Source organism: Eumetopias jubatus, unplaced genomic scaffold (assembly GCF_037043125.1).
Source record: "Eumetopias jubatus isolate StellerSeaLion01/CBP00866 unplaced genomic scaffold, mEumJub1_p1.0 scaffold_10, whole genome shotgun sequence".
Taxonomy (NCBI): Eukaryota; Metazoa; Chordata; class Mammalia; order Carnivora; family Otariidae; genus Eumetopias; species Eumetopias jubatus.
Genome location: NW_028274816.1, coordinates 64126257 through 64146065, shown reverse-complemented (window position 1 = coordinate 64146065; position 19809 = coordinate 64126257). Strand labels below are relative to the sequence as shown.

General features: G+C 43.8%; 1 protein-coding gene across 6 annotated transcripts; it reads right to left on the bottom strand.

Annotated features, from left to right (window-relative positions):
* Nucleotides 1-1586: 1586 nt before the first annotated feature.
* ZNF211 (zinc finger protein 211) lies at nt 1587-15530 on the bottom strand. Of its 6 annotated transcripts, none has more exons than XM_028093319.2 (6): nt 15237-15530; nt 14217-14328; nt 13493-13566; nt 13244-13370; nt 7497-7601; nt 1587-5750 (listed from the first exon to the last, which is right to left on the bottom strand). In XM_028093319.2, the coding sequence occupies exons 4-6, from the start codon at nt 13275-13277 to the stop codon at nt 4282-4284; spliced, it is 1608 nt and encodes a 535-aa protein (XP_027949120.1). In that variant the 5' UTR covers nt 13278-13370; nt 13493-13566; nt 14217-14328; nt 15237-15530; the 3' UTR covers nt 1587-4281. The 6 variants fall into 6 exon arrangements, with proteins under 6 accessions (XP_027949120.1, XP_027949123.1, XP_027949118.1 ...); XM_028093322.2 differs by having other exon boundaries at nt 14217-14255; XM_028093317.2 differs by lacking the exon at nt 13493-13566.
* Between the last annotated feature and the right edge of the window lie 4279 nt (nt 15531-19809).

Here is a 19809-nt window from a genome sequence, read left to right as displayed (position 1 = left end):
TTTCCAGTTTCTTTTATTGAATTGATTCAATTGTTGTTTTGCCTACTGACGTTTGCCTACTACTTCCTTTTGTTCTTATGTCATCTTTGAACTTTAAATTTTTCATTTAAATAAATGAGGCTAAATTTACACAAATCCATTTAGCCTCTGCCAGATGCCTATAGATAGCTGTGATTATAGCTAGTGAGATGTGTTCTGAGATCCAGCCCTAGATCTGAGGCAGGGAGACAAGAGACAGCTATCTTCTTCTCCAAACACGAGTGCTACTTGTATTCTTGTTATTAAAAACATACCAGGGGCGCCTGGGTGGCTCAGATGGTTAAGCGTCTGCCTTCGGCTCAGGTCATGATCCCAGGGTCCTGGGATCGAGTCCTGCGTTGGGCTCCCTGCTCCTTGGGAGCCTGCTTCTCCCTCTGCCTCTCTCTGTTTTTCATGAATAAATAAATAAAATCTTAAAAAAAATACCAAATGTGGGTAACCGAAATGTGAGATTTCAATAAACCTTAATTTATATGCACTGGGAAACTTTAGAAATTAGAGGCTAAGACTTGTTCCTCAGTTAAATATGGGTGATAATATCAAGAATGTGGAGAGCATACTAACACTTTAAATGTTCCCTCTGAATGTTTTCAAATTTACTGAAATCTGCCAATCATTTTATGGAACCCCAAGCTGAGAATTATGTTGGATTATTCATGGTTTTTCTGTCAACAAAAACAAAGATACAAATTTCCAGAGGGCTCAAAATAAAAACACACTTTAACCCCAGAATAAGATGTTGGCAAATTGCATCTCAACTGTTAATTTGCATTCTTGCTGATCCTTTGTGAGAAAACCATCTTCAAAGTTTGACTTTTTCCCAAGAATTTCCTGTATTTCAGATATCTTGCCTGCTTTTTGTTTTTGTTTCTTGAACAATTGAAGTATTAAACTGAATGATCATCAGTATTACAGATCTTCTATGTTTTCAATGAAATTTTTGGTTTCAGGGATGTTAAGGATGTATCAAAACATTAAAATGTATATAAGCCAATCAGAGAAAGACATGTATCACATGACCTCACAGATACGAGGAATTCTTAATCTCAGGAAACAAACTGAGGGTTGCTGGAGTGGTGGGGGGTGGGAGGGATGGGGTGGCTGGGTGATAGACATCGGGGAGGGTATGTGCTATGGTGAGCGCTGTGAATTGTGCAAGACTGTTGAATTACAGATCTGTACCTCTGAGGCAAATAATACATTATATGTTAAAAAAAAAAAAAGAAGATAGCAGGAGGGGAAGAATGAAGGGGGGGAAATTGGAGGGGGAGACGAACCATGAGAAACTATGGACTCTGAAAAACAAACTGAGGGTTCTAGAGGGGAGAGGGGTGGGGGGATGGGTTAGCCTGGTGATGGGTATTAAAGAGGGCACGTTCTGCATGGAGCACTGGGTGTTATAGGCAAGCAATGAATCATGGAACGCTACATCAAAAACTAATGATGTAATGTATGGTGATTAACATAAAAAAATGTATATCTTAACTATGTACAGTTTATAGTTGTTAATTATAAGTCTTAAATAAATCTCCTCAAATTGCCATGTCTTAATCATTTTAGTATGTTTTATTATCGTCTATGTTCTACAGGTTATTTGCAGCTCCTGGATCAGAAGGGTGGAGATAGAATGCTGTGCCTGTGGCAACTCTTCCCAACTGAGCTCAGTGACATCACATTGACAGCTTGAAATTGGCCATAGTGGGAGTATTTACACCAGAGAACTTAAAAGACACTACAAACCAGGACTTACATGTATTACAGAAAGTCTAGACTTAAGAACATAATGGAAAATATGTAAATAATGCAGATTAAACTTAAAAGTGTGTGGTGTATGTAGTCTTACCTTGTACATAGCACAAAAACACCTGAGGAACAAAAATAAGCTGTTTCTTTGTTAATAAAAAAGGAAATAGCCACAATTCATTAAAAAATAGGCAAAAGATATGAATATGAATAGACATTTTATCAAGAAGATATACAGATGACAAACACAAGAAAAAAAAGTTCAACATCATAAATCCTTACGGAAATGCGATTAAAATTACTGCTTGCTTGTTAAAAGGGTAAATTCCAAAGACTGAACCAAAAGACTGATGCCATGGACTGGCAAGGATGTTAAAGAACTGGAACGCTCATGCACTCCTGGTGAGTATGCAAAAGCAAAAAATCATTTTAGATCAGTTTGAGCAGTTTCTTAATGAGCTAAACATTCACCTATCTTATGACTCAAGCATTTTACTTTGAATTACTAACACAAGAGAAATGAAAACTATATATATACATATCAAATTATACACAAATGTTCTAGCAGCTTTATTTGCAATCGACAAAACGAGGTACCAAAGGCCCCTAACAGATGAATGGATAAACAAGTGGTATATCCATAGAAAAGATACTATGCAGCAGTAGAATGAAATATTTATATAAGCATCATTGAAGAATCTCAAAATAATTATAAATCATGAATGAAACCAAAGAATAAACACTTTATGACTCAGATAAAATTCTAGAAAATACAAACTAATTTATTATAAATGAAGGTAAATCAAAGGTTGCCTGGGGACAGGAAAGACAGATTATAAAATGACATGAGGCAAATTAGGGGTGATGGACATGTTCATAATCATGATTATGGTGAAGTTTTGTGGGTTTATACGTATGTCAAAATTTAAACTGTACACCTCAAATAGGTGCAGTATATTGCATGTCAACTATACCTGAATAAAGTTCTATGAAATAGTTCCAAAAAAAAAACAAACAAAAAATACAAAACCCTAGGTCTCCCACTCTTTTCATAAAATCAGGTTTGGCAGCCCTATATTGACTCTGTCTCTTTCCTGATGACCTTGGAGGAGCAGCCTTGCCTTAGTGGTAGCAAATATTTCTGAGCAAGTAAATCCATTCCACTCAGTGAACAGGAATTTTGGCTAGGTCACAGAGCCACACTGAGGGACTAAGGGATCTCCTTTCTCTGTATGCTTGTTTTCCTATCTGTGTAGAATTGGCCTTTAGGTGAACTCTACCAGAAAGGCTATGGGAATCCACAAAACAGCTTATTTTCTTTGACAAAGATCTCAGTCACAAAAGATGCACATACCTGGAGGGCCTGAGAGTTTCTGGGCACACTGATTCTGCACAGTCACAGTCATTGGAGTATTTGTTGATGCAATGCTAAAAGGGGCACATGCCATCTACTTTGCTGCAGTCTTCTCCACTGCAGTGTTATTGTACTGATTATAGTTCCCCCAGGGCCCTGTGTTCTCACCATGACACTAGTCTAGAGAATTCTGGGTATCAGGGCACATGGCTCCTTTGCAAGGTGTGGGGTAGAGATTCCCCTCAACACTACTGAGCATTATATGACATCCACTGTGAAAGAGAAAAACAATTCGTGTAGTTCTCAGAAGCACTGGAGGTTGTCACAACTTCCTGACTCTTCAGAGTGTTCTCTGAGCCCACAAAAAAAAATCCCGATACCCAGTTCACAAATTAGGACAAGGCCCTGCAGTCTTTTCTAGGAGACCTCAGGCAACAGTGTATATTAGGCCAAAGCTGGAAAGAGAGCTATTTTCTTTCATCAAACTGTCATCTCTCAGGCACACAAAGCATTGGGAACCCCAACAAAGCTGTTCATTCCTTAATGCTGGCAGAGCACAGCCATTTTCAAATCACCTCACACAGTGAATAGAACCCCAACAATAATGGCTTTATTACTGTAAAATCCAAAGCAATATGAGGCAGGGAGATCCCAGGTTGGTGACTTGGAGGATAGGAAAATCCAAGAGGAGTGTCACACAAAACTAACACATCCTTGAAAATGCGGTCCTTCTTGGCAAGTTACCAGCAGAAAACAGATTGGGTCCACTGGGCCATGCCCTAACTTCTACACGAGAAGAGAATGAAGACCCTATAAGGGCTAAGAATAATCATGATTTCCTCCAGCAGAAGAGGAGGGAAAGAGGCAGCTTCCCTGGGCACATTGTGGTGGTAACTAATGTACTAATGCACACTGTGTGAACCTGCTGAGTGGTAGAGGTGACAAAACTCTTTCACAGAAACTGGCAGTGACATAAATCAGGCAAGATCCCTAGACAGTTATAGATTCACACATACTTCAACTAAAGGGAGATCTCCCCACCGTGGATTTTAAGATGTATGGGCTTAAATTTAGGTAGATGGCTTCCTCACAACATCTCTCCTCCAGTGTAATTATCTAAAAGGAAACTGCACAGCCCTGTACATCTAAGGCCTTTCTCTAGTATGAAGTCTCTGGTGTTGAATGAGGTCAGATTTGGAGCTAAAGGATTTCCCACATTCTCTGCACTCAGTAAGCCTCTTTCCAGTGTGAACTCTCTGGTGTTGAATGAGGCTGGAGCTTTGGCTAAAGGATTTTCCACATTCCCCACACTCATAAGGCCTTTCTCCAGTGTGAACTCTCAGGTGTTTAACGAGGTTAGATTTGCAGCTAAAGGACTTTCCACACTCACTGCACTCAATAGGCCTTTCTCCAGTGTGAACTCTCCAGTGGTTCTTGAGGTTGGAGCTATGGCTAAAGGATTTTCCACATTCCCCACACTCATAAGGCCTTTCTCCTGTGTGGACTTTCCGATGTGAACTGAAGCTGGAGCTTTGCTTAAAGGATTTCCCACATTTACTGCACTCATAAGGCCTTTCTCCAGTGTGAAGTCTCCTGTGGTGAATGAGGCTGGAGCTTCGGCTGAAGGATTTCCCACATTCACTGCACTGATGAGGCCTTTCTCCTGTGTGAACTCTCCTGTGGTAAATGAGACTGAAGTTTTGGCTAAAGGACTTCCCACATTCACTGCACTCATAAGGCCTTTCTCCAGTGTGAACTCTCTGATGTTGAATGAGGTTGGACCTTTGACTGAAAGATTTTCCACATTCCCTGCACTCATAAGGCTTCTCTCCAGTGTGAACTTTCCTATGGCTATTGAGGCTGTAGCTTTGGCTAAAGGATTTCCCACATTCATTGCACTCGTAGGGCCTTTCTCCAGTGTGAACTCTCCGATGTATAATGAAACTGGAGTAATAGGTGAAGAATTTTCCACATTCACTGCATTCGTAAGGTCTTTCTCCAGTGTGGACTTTCTGGTGCTGAATGAGGTTACATCTTCGGGTACAGGCTTTTCCACATTTGCCACATTCATAAATTCCTTCTCTCGTGGCAACTCTCTGGTCCTGAGCAAGTGTGTCTGTGTAGCTGAAGGCTTTCTTGCATCCTCCACAGTTGTGATGACTTCTTCCACTGTGAAAGACAGCCTCACACTCATTGTTCGGCTTCTTCCCAGTGTGAGTGACCTGTTGTTGGAGAAATCCCACGCTGGCTAAGAAGTCCTTCCGTGTCTCCTCATAGGTAAAGGGCTTCCCTGACACGTGGACTGTACAGTTCTTTATAAATGAGGCTCTGTCCACATAACTTCTGAAGGGTATCTCTCTAGTGTGCTGCCCCTGGTACTGTTGAAGATTGGCAGTTAAACAGAATTGTTTCCTACATGTATATGGTTCTTCCCCAAGATATGTTTCCTGGTGGTCAGCCAAGTACAAAATGTTTCTCAAGATTGGGCCATGCAGTTCAAAGGGCTGGGCCTTTTGGGAAGATGAACCTGCCTTGAGAGTCCCACTCTGTGACACTCCTATAGAAATGCTCTCTTCAGAAGGCGCATCCTCATCCTCCACTCCATGCCAACAACCTGAAAGCAAAGAAGTGATGATGAAATACCTGTTGACTTTATTGGGAAGGAGCAAAAACCATCACACATGTACACCTGACATATTAAAGAACCAGTATATGGAACTGTTTTCAGGAAAAGGAAGTTGGGGTTAGGTTTTGAAAGCAGCTGCTTTGTACTACTGGGTACCCAAGGTCAAGAATTGGGAAGGCCTCGGGCGCCTGGGTGGCTCGGTTGGTTGGGCGACTGCCTTCGGCTCAGGTCATGATCCTGGAGTCCCGGGATTGAGTCCCACATCGGGCTTCCTGCTCAGCAGGGAGTCTGCTTCTCCCTCTGACCCTCTTCCCTCTCGTGCTCTCTGTCTCTCATTCTCTCTCTCTCAAATAAAATGTTTAAAAAAGGGGCGCCTGGGTGGCTCAGATGGTTAAGCGTCTGCCTTCGGCTCAGGTCATGATCCCAGGGTCCTGGGATCGAGTCCCACATCGGGCTCCCTGCTCCTTGGGAGCCTGCTTCTCCCTCTGCTTCTCTCTCTCTCACTCTCCCTCTCTCTCTCTCCTCCTCTGTCTCTCATGAATAAATAAAAATCTTAAAAAATAAATAAATAAATAAATAAAATGTTTAAAAAAAAAAAATCAGAGAAGATCAACAAGGAAATGGAAGACTTGAACACTTTATCCAAAGAGACTTAACATACATCTCTATGACACTTCACCTAAGAACAGCATGATACACATTTCTCTCAAGGGCACACAGTACATTCTCCAGAATAGACCATATAGTAGGCCATAAAACAAACTTCAATGCTTTTTAAAAGGATTGAAATAATAAAGTATGTTCTCTGACCATAATGTAACTTAACTGCACCACTCTCTCTAAAAAAAAAAAAAAAGAATTGGGAAGGCCTCACTGGGCACAGGATACAAGGAAAGGGTTGGGCCAGGGTGAAACACATGTTTTACAACTCATGTTAACGGCTTTTAGCAGGATTACATCTGCTGGTAACATGTGATGCTGTGCAGAAGTCTACATCCACATGTATGAAAATCTGACTGGAACAAAATAACTGGTTTTAAGAATAAATAAAAGATGGGGTGCCTGGGGTGGCTTAGTCAGTTAAGCATCTGACTCTTGATTTCAGCTAAGGTTGTGATCTCAGGGTAGTGAGATCAAGCCCCACGGCAGGCTCCGTGCCGCGTGTGGAACCTGCTTAAGATTCTTTCTCTCCCTCAACCTCTGCCCCCTACCCTTCTCTTAAAAAAAAAAAAAAAAAAGAATTGGGGCGCCTGGGTGGCTCAGTCGTTAAGCATCTGCCTTCAGCTCAGGTCATGATCCCAGGGTTCCGGGATCGAGCCCCGCATTGGGCTCCCTGCTCGGTGGGAGGCCTGCTTCTCCCTCTCCCACTCCCCCTGCTTGTGTTCCCTCTCTCACTGTGCCTCTCTCTGTCAAATAAATAAAAATAAAATCTTAAAAAAAAAAGAATTCTTAAAAGATATGTGCATATTTTAGAATACAACAATGTTGAAAATCACTGTGGAGAGAAGAGTGTGAGGAATGAGTGAGAAAAAAGGTCCACAGAGATGGGGATTAGCCTGGGGCTAGAGAAAGAATAAAAATGACAAGTCAGCAAAGTGTCAAGAATGGAGAAGGGAAGGTAGAAGTGAATTTTGGCCACCAGCAATGGCACCAAAACACAAGTCAAACATGACAGGTTCCTGGTATGATTTGAACAAAGCTCTGATATCACATTCTCCCCCAGCTATCATTCACCTGGGTCAGGCCCTCTGGGGGCCCATCTTGTGGAGACTGGAAGCACAGGGGACTCTTCCCCTAACCCCAGCTGAGCAACTGCATGGGACCTGGAAGATCCAAATCCTAAGGGTAAGACAGGACGGGTCAGTGGTTAATACTGGTCTGGAACAACTCAGCACACAACGGATCACAGGAAAGATACTACAAAAAGTACCTCCAGGCCGAGTTAGAGGGAAGATGGTGGGATAGTAAGCACCCAGAGCCTGTCTCCTCACCTGATCACAAATGCACTGACAGAATCAATCTGATGTAACTATTTTGCAACTCTACAGTCTAATGAAGGCTTGCAACATGCTAAATTGCTTTAATTTTGGTCAATATCAGCTATTAGCATCGTGTAAGTTATCCATGTCCCAACTTGTCTAACTCTGAGCTTCAGCAGGCAGCCATGCACATTTTCCTGGAGGAGCTTGCTGGAGCCAGGGTGGGCAATAAGGACTCTGTTCTCCAAGTAGCACAGATATGTGCTTCTGATGGTGGAGATGTGACATACAGGTGGGCAGTCATTGTTGCGAAACCTCTCCCTCTCCTGACTCAGGGGATTTAAAAGGCAGATGTCTATCCCCTCCACCACCCTCCCATCACGTTTCTCTTATTCCCCTTTTTGGAGGCAGAAATTCAAGGACTAGGATATTCAAAATCACATACATGGAGGAATAGAGAAAATCATCATACATGCCCAGGGAAAGGCACAGTCTCAGAAAAAAACAGAGAAGACCTGAAGTTTACACCCCAGACTGATCTCCAGTAGAGACACCCTACAACCATTCAACAAACAAACACCAACCTCCAAATGTCCAGTTTTCAACAACAACAACAAGTCACAGGACATATAAACCAACAGGAAAGTTAACCCATTCTAAAAAAAAAAAAAAAAAAAAAGAACAAGAGAAACTGTCCTTGAGAAAGACCACATTGTGTACTTACTAGACAAAGACTTTATTTTTTTTTAAGATTTTATTTATTTGACAGAGAGAGAGCATAAGCAGGGGGAGCAGGAGAGGGAGAAGCAGGCTCCCCACTGAGCAGGGAGCCCAATGTGGGGTTTGACCCCAGGACCCAGGATCATGACCTGAGCCAAAGGCAGACGCTTAACCGACTGAGCCACCCAGGTGCCCCTAGACAAAGACTTTAAAATATTTGTCTAAAAGATGCTCAAAGGGCTAAAAGAAAATGTGGACAAAGTCAAGGTGTTGCATGACCAAAACAGAAATACCAGTAGAGATAGGAAACATAAAGAATAATCAAAAAGAAATTTTGTAGCTGAAAAGTATAATAACTGAATGAAAGAACTCAGTAGAGGGGGCGCCTGGGTGGCTCAGTTGGTTAAGTGACTGCCTTCAGCTCAGGTCATGATCCTGGAGTCCCGGGATCGAGTCCCACATCGGGCTCCCTGCTCAGCAGGGAGTCTGCTTCTCCCTCTGACCCTCCCCCCTCTCATGTGCTCTCTCTCTCATTCTCACTCTCTCAAAATAAATAATAAATAAATCTTTAAAAAAAGAACTCAGTAGAGGGATACAAAAAACAGCTTTGAGTAGTCAGAAGAAACAATCAGTGAACTTGAAGATATCAAATCTGAAGAAAAGAAAGACAAAGGATTGAACAGAAGTGAACAGAACATAAGAACCTATGGGATACCATCAGTAAACCAATATATGCAATGTGTTAGTCTAGAAGAAGAAGAGGGAAACAAAAGGAAAGAGAGCTCATTTGAAGAAAAAATGCCTGAAAACTTCCCAAATTTGATGGAAGACACAAATATTAACATCTAAGAAGCTCAAACTCCAACCAGGCTAAACTCTGAGACTCACACTTGGCACATTATAATCCAAGTGTCAAAAGCAAAAGGCAAAGAGAAAATCTTGAAAGCAACAAGACAGAAGCGACTCATCACATACAATGGATCTCCAAAGATTATCAGATTTCTCATCAGAATCCAGAGGCCAGAGGCAGTGGGTTGATATACCCAAGTGTTGAAGGAAAAAAACCAAGAATCCTGTAACAAGCAAAACTGTCCTTCAAAAATGAGAGAGAAACTAAGACCTTGCAGATAAATAAAAGCCAAGGAGTTCTTTACTACTAGATGTATCCTGCAAGAAATGCTAATGGGGGTCCTTCAGGTTGAGATGAAAGGACACTAGATAGTAACTCAAAGCCATGTGACCAATAAAGGTCTCTGTTAAATTAAATACACAGACAATTATAAAAGCTAGTAACTTGGGTTTATAACTCCACCTTTTGTTTTCTACATTTAAGAGATTAACACATAAATAACAATTACTGACCTAAATTTTTGGACATACAACACACACAAGATGTAATTTCATGACATCAATAACTAAAAGGGATCGGGACAGAGTCATATAGAAGCAGAGTTTAAAAAAATATGATTGAAGATAAGCTGGCATAAATTCAAATTAACTGTTATAATTTTATATGTTAAATGTGAACCCCATGATTAACTAAAAAAAAAAACCCCCAAAACAAAGCCCTCTAGAAAGTATACCAAAAAAACCCAAAACAACCCCCCCCACAAAAACCCAACAAATCAGTACATTTCACTACAAAAAGCCAACCGAATACAAAAGCCAATAATGCAGAAAATGAGGGACAAAATAAGCTACAAGGCATATAGCAAACAAATAGCAAAATGACACCCTCGTCACAATGGGTGACATTAGAAATCAAAAACTGAAGGAAAACTGTAAAATTCACAAACCTATGAAAATTAAACAAATCATTTTTAAACAACTAATGGGTCAAAGAGTCACAAGGGAAATTAGAAAATATTTAGATTTAGAGACAAATGAAAATGAAGACAGTATCAGCAAAAATTATGTGAAGAAGCAAAAGCAGCACTAAGGGGGAAATTGTTATAAACACTTACATTAAAAAGGAGAAAGATCTTGAATCAACAGCTTAACTTTACAACTTAAAGAACTACAAAAAGATCCAAGAAACCCGAAGCTAGCAGAAAAAGAAAGAAATAATAAAGATTAGAACTGAGATAGAGACAAGAAAAACAATAAAGAAAAATCAACAAAACTGAAAACTGCTATCAAAATTTACACAAACTTTTGGGGTGCCTGGCTGGCTCAGTCAGTGGAGCATGACTCTTGATCTTGGAACTGAGTTTGAGCCCCATGTTGAGTTTAGAGATTACTTAAAAAAAAAAAAAATCTCTAAAAAAAAAGAAAATTGACAAACTTTTACCTAAATTGGCTTTTTTTTAAAAAAAGGAAAACTAAAATAGTAAAATGAAAAATTATAGTGGGAACGTAACTACCAATTCTACAGAACTAAAAGAGATTATAAGAGAGTACTAGTAAGGAGACTGAATCACTAATCAAAAACCTCCTGACAAAGAAAAGCCCTGGGGCCCCTGGGTAGCTCTGTTGGTTAAATAAGCGTCTGCCTCCAGCTCAGGTCATGATCCCAGAGTCCTAGGATGGAGTCCTGCATCAGGCTCCCTGCGTGGAGTCTGCTTCTCCCTCTACTCTTCCTCCCTGCTCGTGATATCTCTCTCTCTCAAATAAATATTAAAAATAAAATAAACTCTGTTTTCCTTTGGAAAAAAACAGAAAAAGAAAAAGAAAAGCCCTGACTTGATGGTTTCACTGGTGAGTTCTGCCAACCACTTAATGAAGAACACACACCTATTTTTATAAAAAATAGACAAAGCCATTATAAGCAAACTGTAGACCAATATACTTGACAATTCATCAAGATAAAAAATCATCAACAAAATACTAGGAAACTGAATTCAGCAAAGTAAAGGATTATACACCATGACCTATTGGGATTTATTTCTAGAACCAAAGGATGGTTCAACATACAAAAATTAATCAATGTAATACATCACATTCACAGAATGAGGAAAAAACTCTATGATCATTTCAACTGATGCATAAAAAACATCTATCAAGGGGTGCCTGGGTGGCTCAGTCGTTAAGCATCTGCCTTCAGCTCAGGTCATGATCCCAGGGTCCTGGGATCGAGCCCCGCATCAGGCTCCCTGCTCGGCAGGAGGCCTGCTTCTCTCTCTCCCACTCCCCCTGCTTGTGTTCCCTCTCTCACTGTGTCTCTCTGCCAAATAAATAAATAATCTTAAAAAAAAATCTATCAAAATTTAACACCCTTTCATGATGGAAATAGTCAACAACTAAGAACAGAAGGAAACTACCTTAATATAGTAAAAGATTAAAACCCATGACTAATATATTCAATAGTGAAAGACTGAAAGCTTTTCTTCAAAGATCAGGAAGAAGGATGCCAACATTCACTACTACTATTCAAAATGGTACTGGAAGCTCTAGACAGGAAAAAAAACGGGGGAGGAGGAAGGAGGAGGAAGGAGAAGAAGGGCATCCAAAGGGAAAGGAATAAGTAAAATCATCTTTGCTTGTGAATACATTATACACAGAAAACTAGGCCTAAAGACTTAAAAAGCTTTTAGAATAAATGAATTCAGCAAAATAACAGGATACAAAAGAACATAAAAAAACAGTTTTATTTCTGTACAATAATGAACAATTGGGGCGCCTGGGTGGCTCAGTTGTTGGGCGTCTGCCTTAGGTTCAGATCCCAGGGTCCTGGGATCCAGCCCCGCATCGGGCTCCCTGCTCAGCGGGAAGTCTGCTTCTCCCTCTCCCACTCCCCCTGCTTGTGTTCCCTCTGTCACTGTGTCTCTCTCTGTCAAATATATAAATAAAACCTTAAAAAAAAAAAGAACAATCTAAAAAGGAAACTAAGAAAACAATTACACTTATAATAGTATCAAAGGAATAAAATACTTAGAAATTAACCAAGAAAGTAAAAGATAGGAACACAAGAAACTACAAAATATTGCTAAAAGGAATTAAAGAAATTAGTAAGTGGAAAGACATCTATATTCATGGACTGAAAGATTTAATGCTGTTATCAATACTACCTCAAACCATCTACAGATTCAATACAATCCCTATCAAAATCCCAAATTTTTTTGTAGTAATAGAAAAATTCACCTGGAGAGGCACCTGTCTGGCTCAGTTGTTGATCATCTGCCTTTGGCTCGGGTCATGATCCCAGGGTCCTGGGATCGAGCCCCGCATCGAGCTCCCTGCTCTGTGGGAAGCCTGCTCCTTCTCCCACTCCCCCTGCTTGTGTTCCCTCTGTCCCTGTCTCTCTCTCTGTCAAATAAATAAATAAAATCTTAAAAAAAAAAAAGAAAAATTCACATGGAATCTCAAGGACACCAAATAGAACAATCTTGAAAAAGACTAAAGTTGAAGGAGTCACACTTCTTAATTTAAAAATTTACTCCAAAGCTATAGTAGTCAAAACACTGTGATACTGTCATAAAGACAAATATAGACCAATGCAACAGAATAAACACTCCAGAAATAAACTCTTGCATATATGGTCAAATGATTTTCTACAAGGAGGCCAAGACTCTAGTCTAGACCATTCAATGGGGAAGATCCATTAGGCTGACATTAAGGCTACTGATCCTGAATCCTTTCCTGTGAGGGTTTGAAAGAGCAGGTGTTGTGGCAATAAAGGAAGAGAAGTAGGCATGCACTTAGTACAGCTCTAGAAACCACAGCACCTAACCAGGGAATTGGGGAAGGCAACAGCCTCCATCGTCCAGATGTGAGAACTGCCCTTACAGAAAAGAGAAAGGCAGAGCCTCGCCCGGGGCACAGGGGTAGGTGTGAGGGCCTTACCTAGTGAGGATGTGAGTGCAAAGTTCTCCAGCATCACATCGTGGTACAGGCATCTCTGAGCCTCATCTAGGAGATCCCATTCCTCCCAGGAGAAATATAGGGCCACGTCCTCAAAAGTCACACTTCCCTGCCAGGATAGAGAAAGATGAAACCACGAAGAGCCTCACTTCTGAAGACCCATAATCCATATCCCCACACATCTACCCCATGTCCCTCCTTCTCCCAAGATCCCCAAATCAGAGGAGATACCAGACTCTGGTGTCACTGGGGTCTGCACTTTCCTTATACTCCCATTAGTCGCTGTGTTCACTCTGTTCCTCACTCTGCAACCAGATGGAGTGTGTTAAGACCCAGATAAGATCGTCTTCTAGGGCACCTGGGGGGCTCAGTCGGTTAAGTGTCTGCCTTTGGCTCAGGTCAGGACCTCAGGGTTCTGGGATCCAGTCCGGCTTCGGGCTCCCAGCTCAGTGGGGAGCCTGCTTCTTCCTCTCCCTCTGCCCTTCCCCCCTCCCCCCCCCGACGCTCTCTCTCACACTCTCTCTCTCAAATAAATGAATAAAATCTTAAAAAAAAAAATCACATTCTTCCTCGAGCCAGACCTTCCCTTGCCTCCAGATGGATGCCGAACTTCACCGGCAGTCATTCTGAGCTTGACTCTGGCGCCCTGCCCCAGTGTGTTCTCACCAGAAAGAAAGGAGGCCCGCCATCACCTGAATGAGCTCAGCCTCACCTCCAAGCAGGTCCACGTACCAACACCTGTTTTTGTAAGAAGCTTCCACGTCTCCTTCCTTTGATGGCCCCAAATGAGAGCCACTCCATATAAACCCTGGCCTAGACTCGAGCCTGAGCTAGGATTCTTCAGGGCCCCCAAAATCAAGGGCTGGGAGAATGGCAGGTGATGAGTCTCATGACACCCCAAATACGGACAAAATGTGGGACGGGACCAGTGAGGGCCTGGGACACCTCCACTCACCTGTGCAGGTTCCAAAAGCACTTCTGCAACCATGGAAACCTGTGGGAAGAGGCAGGTCTTCGAGGGATGTGACCACGGCGACTTTCCAGGGGCTCAGGCCTTCCCTGTGTCCCTGCGGGGCACCAGAGCCAGGTAACCTCGGGCAGACTGGCCAACCTCTGCGCCGTGCGTCCTTGGGAAAAGGCTCAACCTCCCCCACCACCCCCTACAATCTGCTCTACTGAACAGACTTTGGAGGCTTTCTCAAACCCTAGCGTACACTGTGTCTCTGTTTTCCTCAAAATTCTCCATGGCTCCCAGGGCCCTCAGAACGAAGGTACGGCACCTCGGCCCGCCAGTCCCGGCGCGACCCCGCCTCACGCGCGGTCCCCTGCGGGCAGCCTCCTCCGGCCTCAGACCCCCTCCCGCCTCCCTCCGGCCTCCCTCCCGCCTCCTCCGGCCTCCTCCCGCCTCAGGCCCCCTCCCGCCTCAGGCCCCCTCCGGCCTCCCTCCGGCCTCCTCCCGCCTCAGGCCCCCTCCGGCCTCCCTCCGGCCTCCCTCCCGCCTCCTCCGGCCTCCTCCCGCCTCAGGCCCCCTCCCGCCTCAGGCCCCCTCCGGCCTCCCTCCGGCCTCCTCCCGCCTCAGACCCCCTCCCGCCTCCCTCCGGCCTCCCTCCCGCCCCCTCCGGCCTCCTCCCGCCCCCTCCGGCCTCCCTCCCGCCTCCCTCCGGCCTCCCTCCCGCCTCCTCCGGCCTCCTCCCGCCTCAGGCCCCCTCCCGCCTCCTCCGGCCTCCCTCCCGCCTCAGGCCCCCTCCGGCCTCCCTCCCGCCTCCTCCGGCCTCCTCCCGCCTCAGGCCCCCCGGCCCGGAGCCCGCTCCTCACGCCGGCACGCCGGCGCTCGCACACGGGGCCCCCGCCCCCCGCCGCCGCCCCGTCCGACGCCGGGGCCTGGGCCGCAGGGCCGCGAGCCGGCGCCCCGCGCTCGGGCCTCCGGGGTCTGGGTGGGGGGACGGCGGGGAGGGCCCAGGGGACGAGCGCTTACCTGCGGCGGCTCCCTGGGCGCGGCCGCCGCCATCGGAGCCTCTGGGCGGAGTGAAGTGATGACAGCTGAGCGACCCGGGCAGTCGCGGGCACCGAGGTCTGCAGGCCGGCCTCGCAGGCGGCGGTATCCCCGACCCTAGACCCGCCTCCCCACGGGACAAAGCCTCCTCTCGTGCCTTCCCTGTCCGTCGCCTGAGTTCCAACCCCTGTTCCGGGTCCTCTGACGGAGCCCACAGACCCCCGAACCGCTAAAACGACCGCCGCGGAAACGACGGAAGCCCCGCCTCCAGGCGGTTCGTCCTGCCGGAATGTTCCCTTTCCGGGTTTTCATTGGGTTATTACCGCTGCCGCTCAACCCAAGGCTCTCTGGGTAACGTAGTTCCTTCGTCGTTCAGGCCTGGAAGAGGGGCGCCCAACACCAGAAACTCTCAGAGAAATGACCAAACAGCAAGGCGAGGCCTAAGGGAAACGACCCTCCTATACTTCCAGGGTCGGGGAAGGACTTGGGTTCTCCTTAAAGGGGCGGCGGGCCAACTTCTGGGGAGTCTTAAGTGCCCTTAAGTCTTTGGTGCTACTGATCACTGAAGTGTTCCCACATTATTTCAGACTCTATGAAGCCAACTCTAGTGGACATCCACTGGTAGCTGGAAGCGAATAAGCATTATCTTACTGCTCTTTAAACACATGCAGCCTGAGGTGTTAAAGTCATTTTTGTGAGCTTCAGTCGGTTGGGTCAGGGACAAAGAAACGCATTTGGCCTTTTTTGGTATTTATTTGTCAATAAAATAGCATTCTGAAACTTTCAGTCACCAATCGTATCAGGTCCAACTTGGCTATTAATATTTCCAGTGAATTAAAGAAATACATCATTTGAGGGGCGCCTGGGTGGCTCAGTCAGTTAAGCATCTGCCTTTGGTTCAGGTCATGACCCCAGGGTCCTGGGATGGAGCCCCTCATCCAGCAACCTGCTCAGCCGGGAGTCTGCTTCTCCCTCTCCCCTTCTTGCGCTCTAGTGCACAATCTCTCTCTCAAATAAATAAATAAAATCTTAAAAAAAAAAGCATACTACAAGGTTTTTTTAATGCAACCCAATTAAAATACTGAATACATAAATTATATAGAGGAAGCTGTCCTGATAATTTTCAGTACCCCTATTAATCAATTTGATAAAAGACAAAAATTCTAGCAAATTTTATAAAAAAAAGCATTTTAGGAGGAAAATCATAAACACATATTAAAAGCTCATCTCATATATGTTTATGAAAATACAAGTTAAATAATAAATGACATTTGATATTTCACCATTAAGGTACCTAATTTTCTATAATTTCTTATATGATCCAATTTTTATTATGGATCTCCTGATAAATATTTTATATCATCCTTTGTGTCTATAAAAAAACAAAAGTGAATTAAATACAACTGCTATTTGGGGAGCCTGGGTGGCTCAGTCGGTTGAGCGACTGCCTTCAGCTCAGGTCATGATCCTGGAGTCCCGGGATCGAGTCCCGCCTCGGGCTCCCTGCTCAGCGGGGAGTCTGCTTCTCCCTCTGACCCTCCCCCCTCTCATGCTCTCTCTCTCATTCTCTCTCAAATAAATAAATAAAATCTTTAAAAAAAAATACAGCTGCTATTTAATTACTAGAGTTCTTTAAGTGAACTAAAGGGGCACCTGGATGGCTCAGTAGGTTAAGCCTTCGGCTGGGGTCCTGATCTCAGGGTCCTGGGAAGGAGCCCTGCATCAGGGTCTCTGCTCATTGGGGAGTCTGCTTCTCCCTCTCACTCTGTGCTCTCCCTCTTTCTCTCTTAAATAAATAAAGTCTTTAAAAAAATTAGTGGACTAAAAATTTCAAAATGTTTCACAAATCTTCTGAGTACAGAATGTCATAGATTATATATTACATCCTAATCATTTATAGTTTTAACCCTCATATAGAATTTTATTGTAAGGACCTAAAATTTTTAAAGTGAGGAATTTTTAATTTTTATTTACTTATTTATTTATTAAGCATATGTGCTGACAAAGTGAACACTTTTTTTTTAAGGAATCTCTTAAATAGAAACTTTTACTTGCAATTGCATTCCACTTGTATACGTTATATTAAATAAATGATAAAATTTAAAAGTAACATTGGAATTAAGAATTTGGCAAGGAAATCAACTGAATTTTGATAAACATAAGACCCTCTGGTGGGAACAGAGGGCATGAGAGAACACATCCTCCAAGCAATGATTTGCATTCTGGAACTTCAGTGAGTGTATTTTATAGAGCTAATGAGAAAATGATTAACTAAAAAGGGCAAGTAAGAGAGAAGGCACCATGTATTTCTAAGTAAACCAAATGCTTCTCAGAGAGCCCACACTGCTGACAAGAGGGCTCACCCCATGGATATAGAGGAGACACAGGGAGTGGCGGATGGCTTCAGAGAGCAGTATCTACTCCAATGTCTCTCTCTCTCTCTCTCTTTCACACACACACACACACACACACACACACACACGGCTCATACAGAACTTTCGTGGAAGATATTTCAATTCACACAGTAGCACTTAAAAAGAGGGGCATCTGCGTGGCTCAGTTGGTTGAGCCTCCAACTCTTGATTTTGGCTCAGGTCATGATTTAGGAGCCATGGGATCGTGCTCGGTGCAGAATCTGCTTGTCCCTCCCTCCTCTCGCTCAAATAAATAAATAAATAAATAGACTCTTTAAAAAGAAAGAGGGAAGCACATTTAGGATAAAAATAAATCGAATTAATCAATGAAGCAAACTAAGTTAAGGGAGAAGGGAAAGAGTAAAATTATTCTAAATCATGATGAATTTAGACAATAAACAGGTCAATCGACTTGATGGGAAAACGAATAAAGTTTGCATCACCTAGACCTCAACTGAGCCTGTGAATCCTAAAACTACTGTGGTTACTGATCCCATCTGTCCACTAAGGACTGATAAAGCTCAGCTCTTCTCTGCTCACAGGTATTCTACGGATAACTTCATGAAAAGCATCCTGCTCTCAGGAAGAACGGAAAGTACCCAGCTGGTTAGAATTATTAATACAGTAATAATAAACCATCTTATTAATTGTGGGTGGACAGGTGGCGTGACTCCTAGAGTGCCCTTTGATGTAGAGGCCCTGTGAGTACTGATAGGTTAATATATTACTAAATGAACAGGAATGTCAAAGCACATTTTATTTTTTTAAAGATTTTATTTATTTATTTGACAGAGAGAGAGACACAGCAAGAGAGGGAACACAAGCAGGGGGAGTGGGAGAGGGAGAAGCAGACTTCCCCCAGCAGGGAGCCCGATGTGGGACTCGATCCCAGGACCCTGGGATCATGACCTGAGCTGAAGGCAGACGCTTAACAACTGAGCCACCCAGGCGCCCTCAAAGCACATCTTAAAACTGCAGTTTTTGAGTCACTTTTCCTTTAAAGAGACTTATTTCTGTAAAGGGGAGTTAGAAGTGTACTATCGTCCACTGAGGACAGAAATTCTGGAGACACTCTGTTACAGACCAGTTAGGCTTAGGCACACTGGCTCCCAGAGATGATGAAACCAAACGCCAGCACCACCAAGTATTAGCAGATGCCAGGCGTCTCCTCAGGGATGGGAGCTGACAAACACATCTCCCTGCCCTTCGTGTGTCTACAGAGAAGAGTCTTAGGGGAAATATTTTCAGGGTCAGTGGGTTTGTCAGCAACAAGGTGGAGGAGATTTCAGGGCACAGAAAAGATGGAGGGGTAATGCCTGGCAGTCCCAAAGGAGCTGGACAGTGGCAACAGCATTTCTTTAAATTCCTCAGAACCCCGCCATCCTGCCTCTGTTTATGTGTCCATGTTCCAGCCCCGGCAGGCAGAATGGTTTCATCCATACCCTGTTTCCTACTGGAAATATGGGATGATGAGATGGATTCTATTCCTCCTAAGAGTCTAACAGTTATTTGAAAAGAATAGCTACTTACCAAATTGATGGTTGATAACCAGGACAGTGACTGCAGGGGCAGCATTCACACAGGTGTAGAAAGGGGTCTTCTGGACCATAAGATAAAGGTTTGAGACTCAGTGAGCTCACCTCCTTGCCGGGAAATAATTATCATCTCTAACTGCGCTGACAGGATCTGCACAGGGATTTGAGATTATCTCTGAGAAACATCTGTGATTTGTGCATAACACTGATAGCTCTTAACGTTTATTTGTAAAGTTGCCCAAGAGGGGCACTGGGGTGGCCCAGTTGGTTAAGCATCTGCCTTCAGCTCAGGTCATGATCCCAGGGTCCTGGGGCTCCCTGCTCAGTGGGAAGCCTGCTTCTCCCTCTCCCTTTGCCTGCTGCTCCCCCTGCTTGTGCTCTCTCTCTCTGTCAAATAAATAAATAAAATCTTAAAAAAAAAAAAAGTTATGCAAGAGGGTGAGGTGAACAGAAATAACTAGAGGACAGTCTTAATTTAGGTGTCGAAAAAAATGATAAGGTGTCACGGGAAGGGCAGCAGAAGACACTGCAGTTTTTAATTTTTTAAAAAGATTTGCTTAGGGGCGCCTGGTTGGCTCAGTCGTTAAGCGTCTGCCTTCAGCTCAG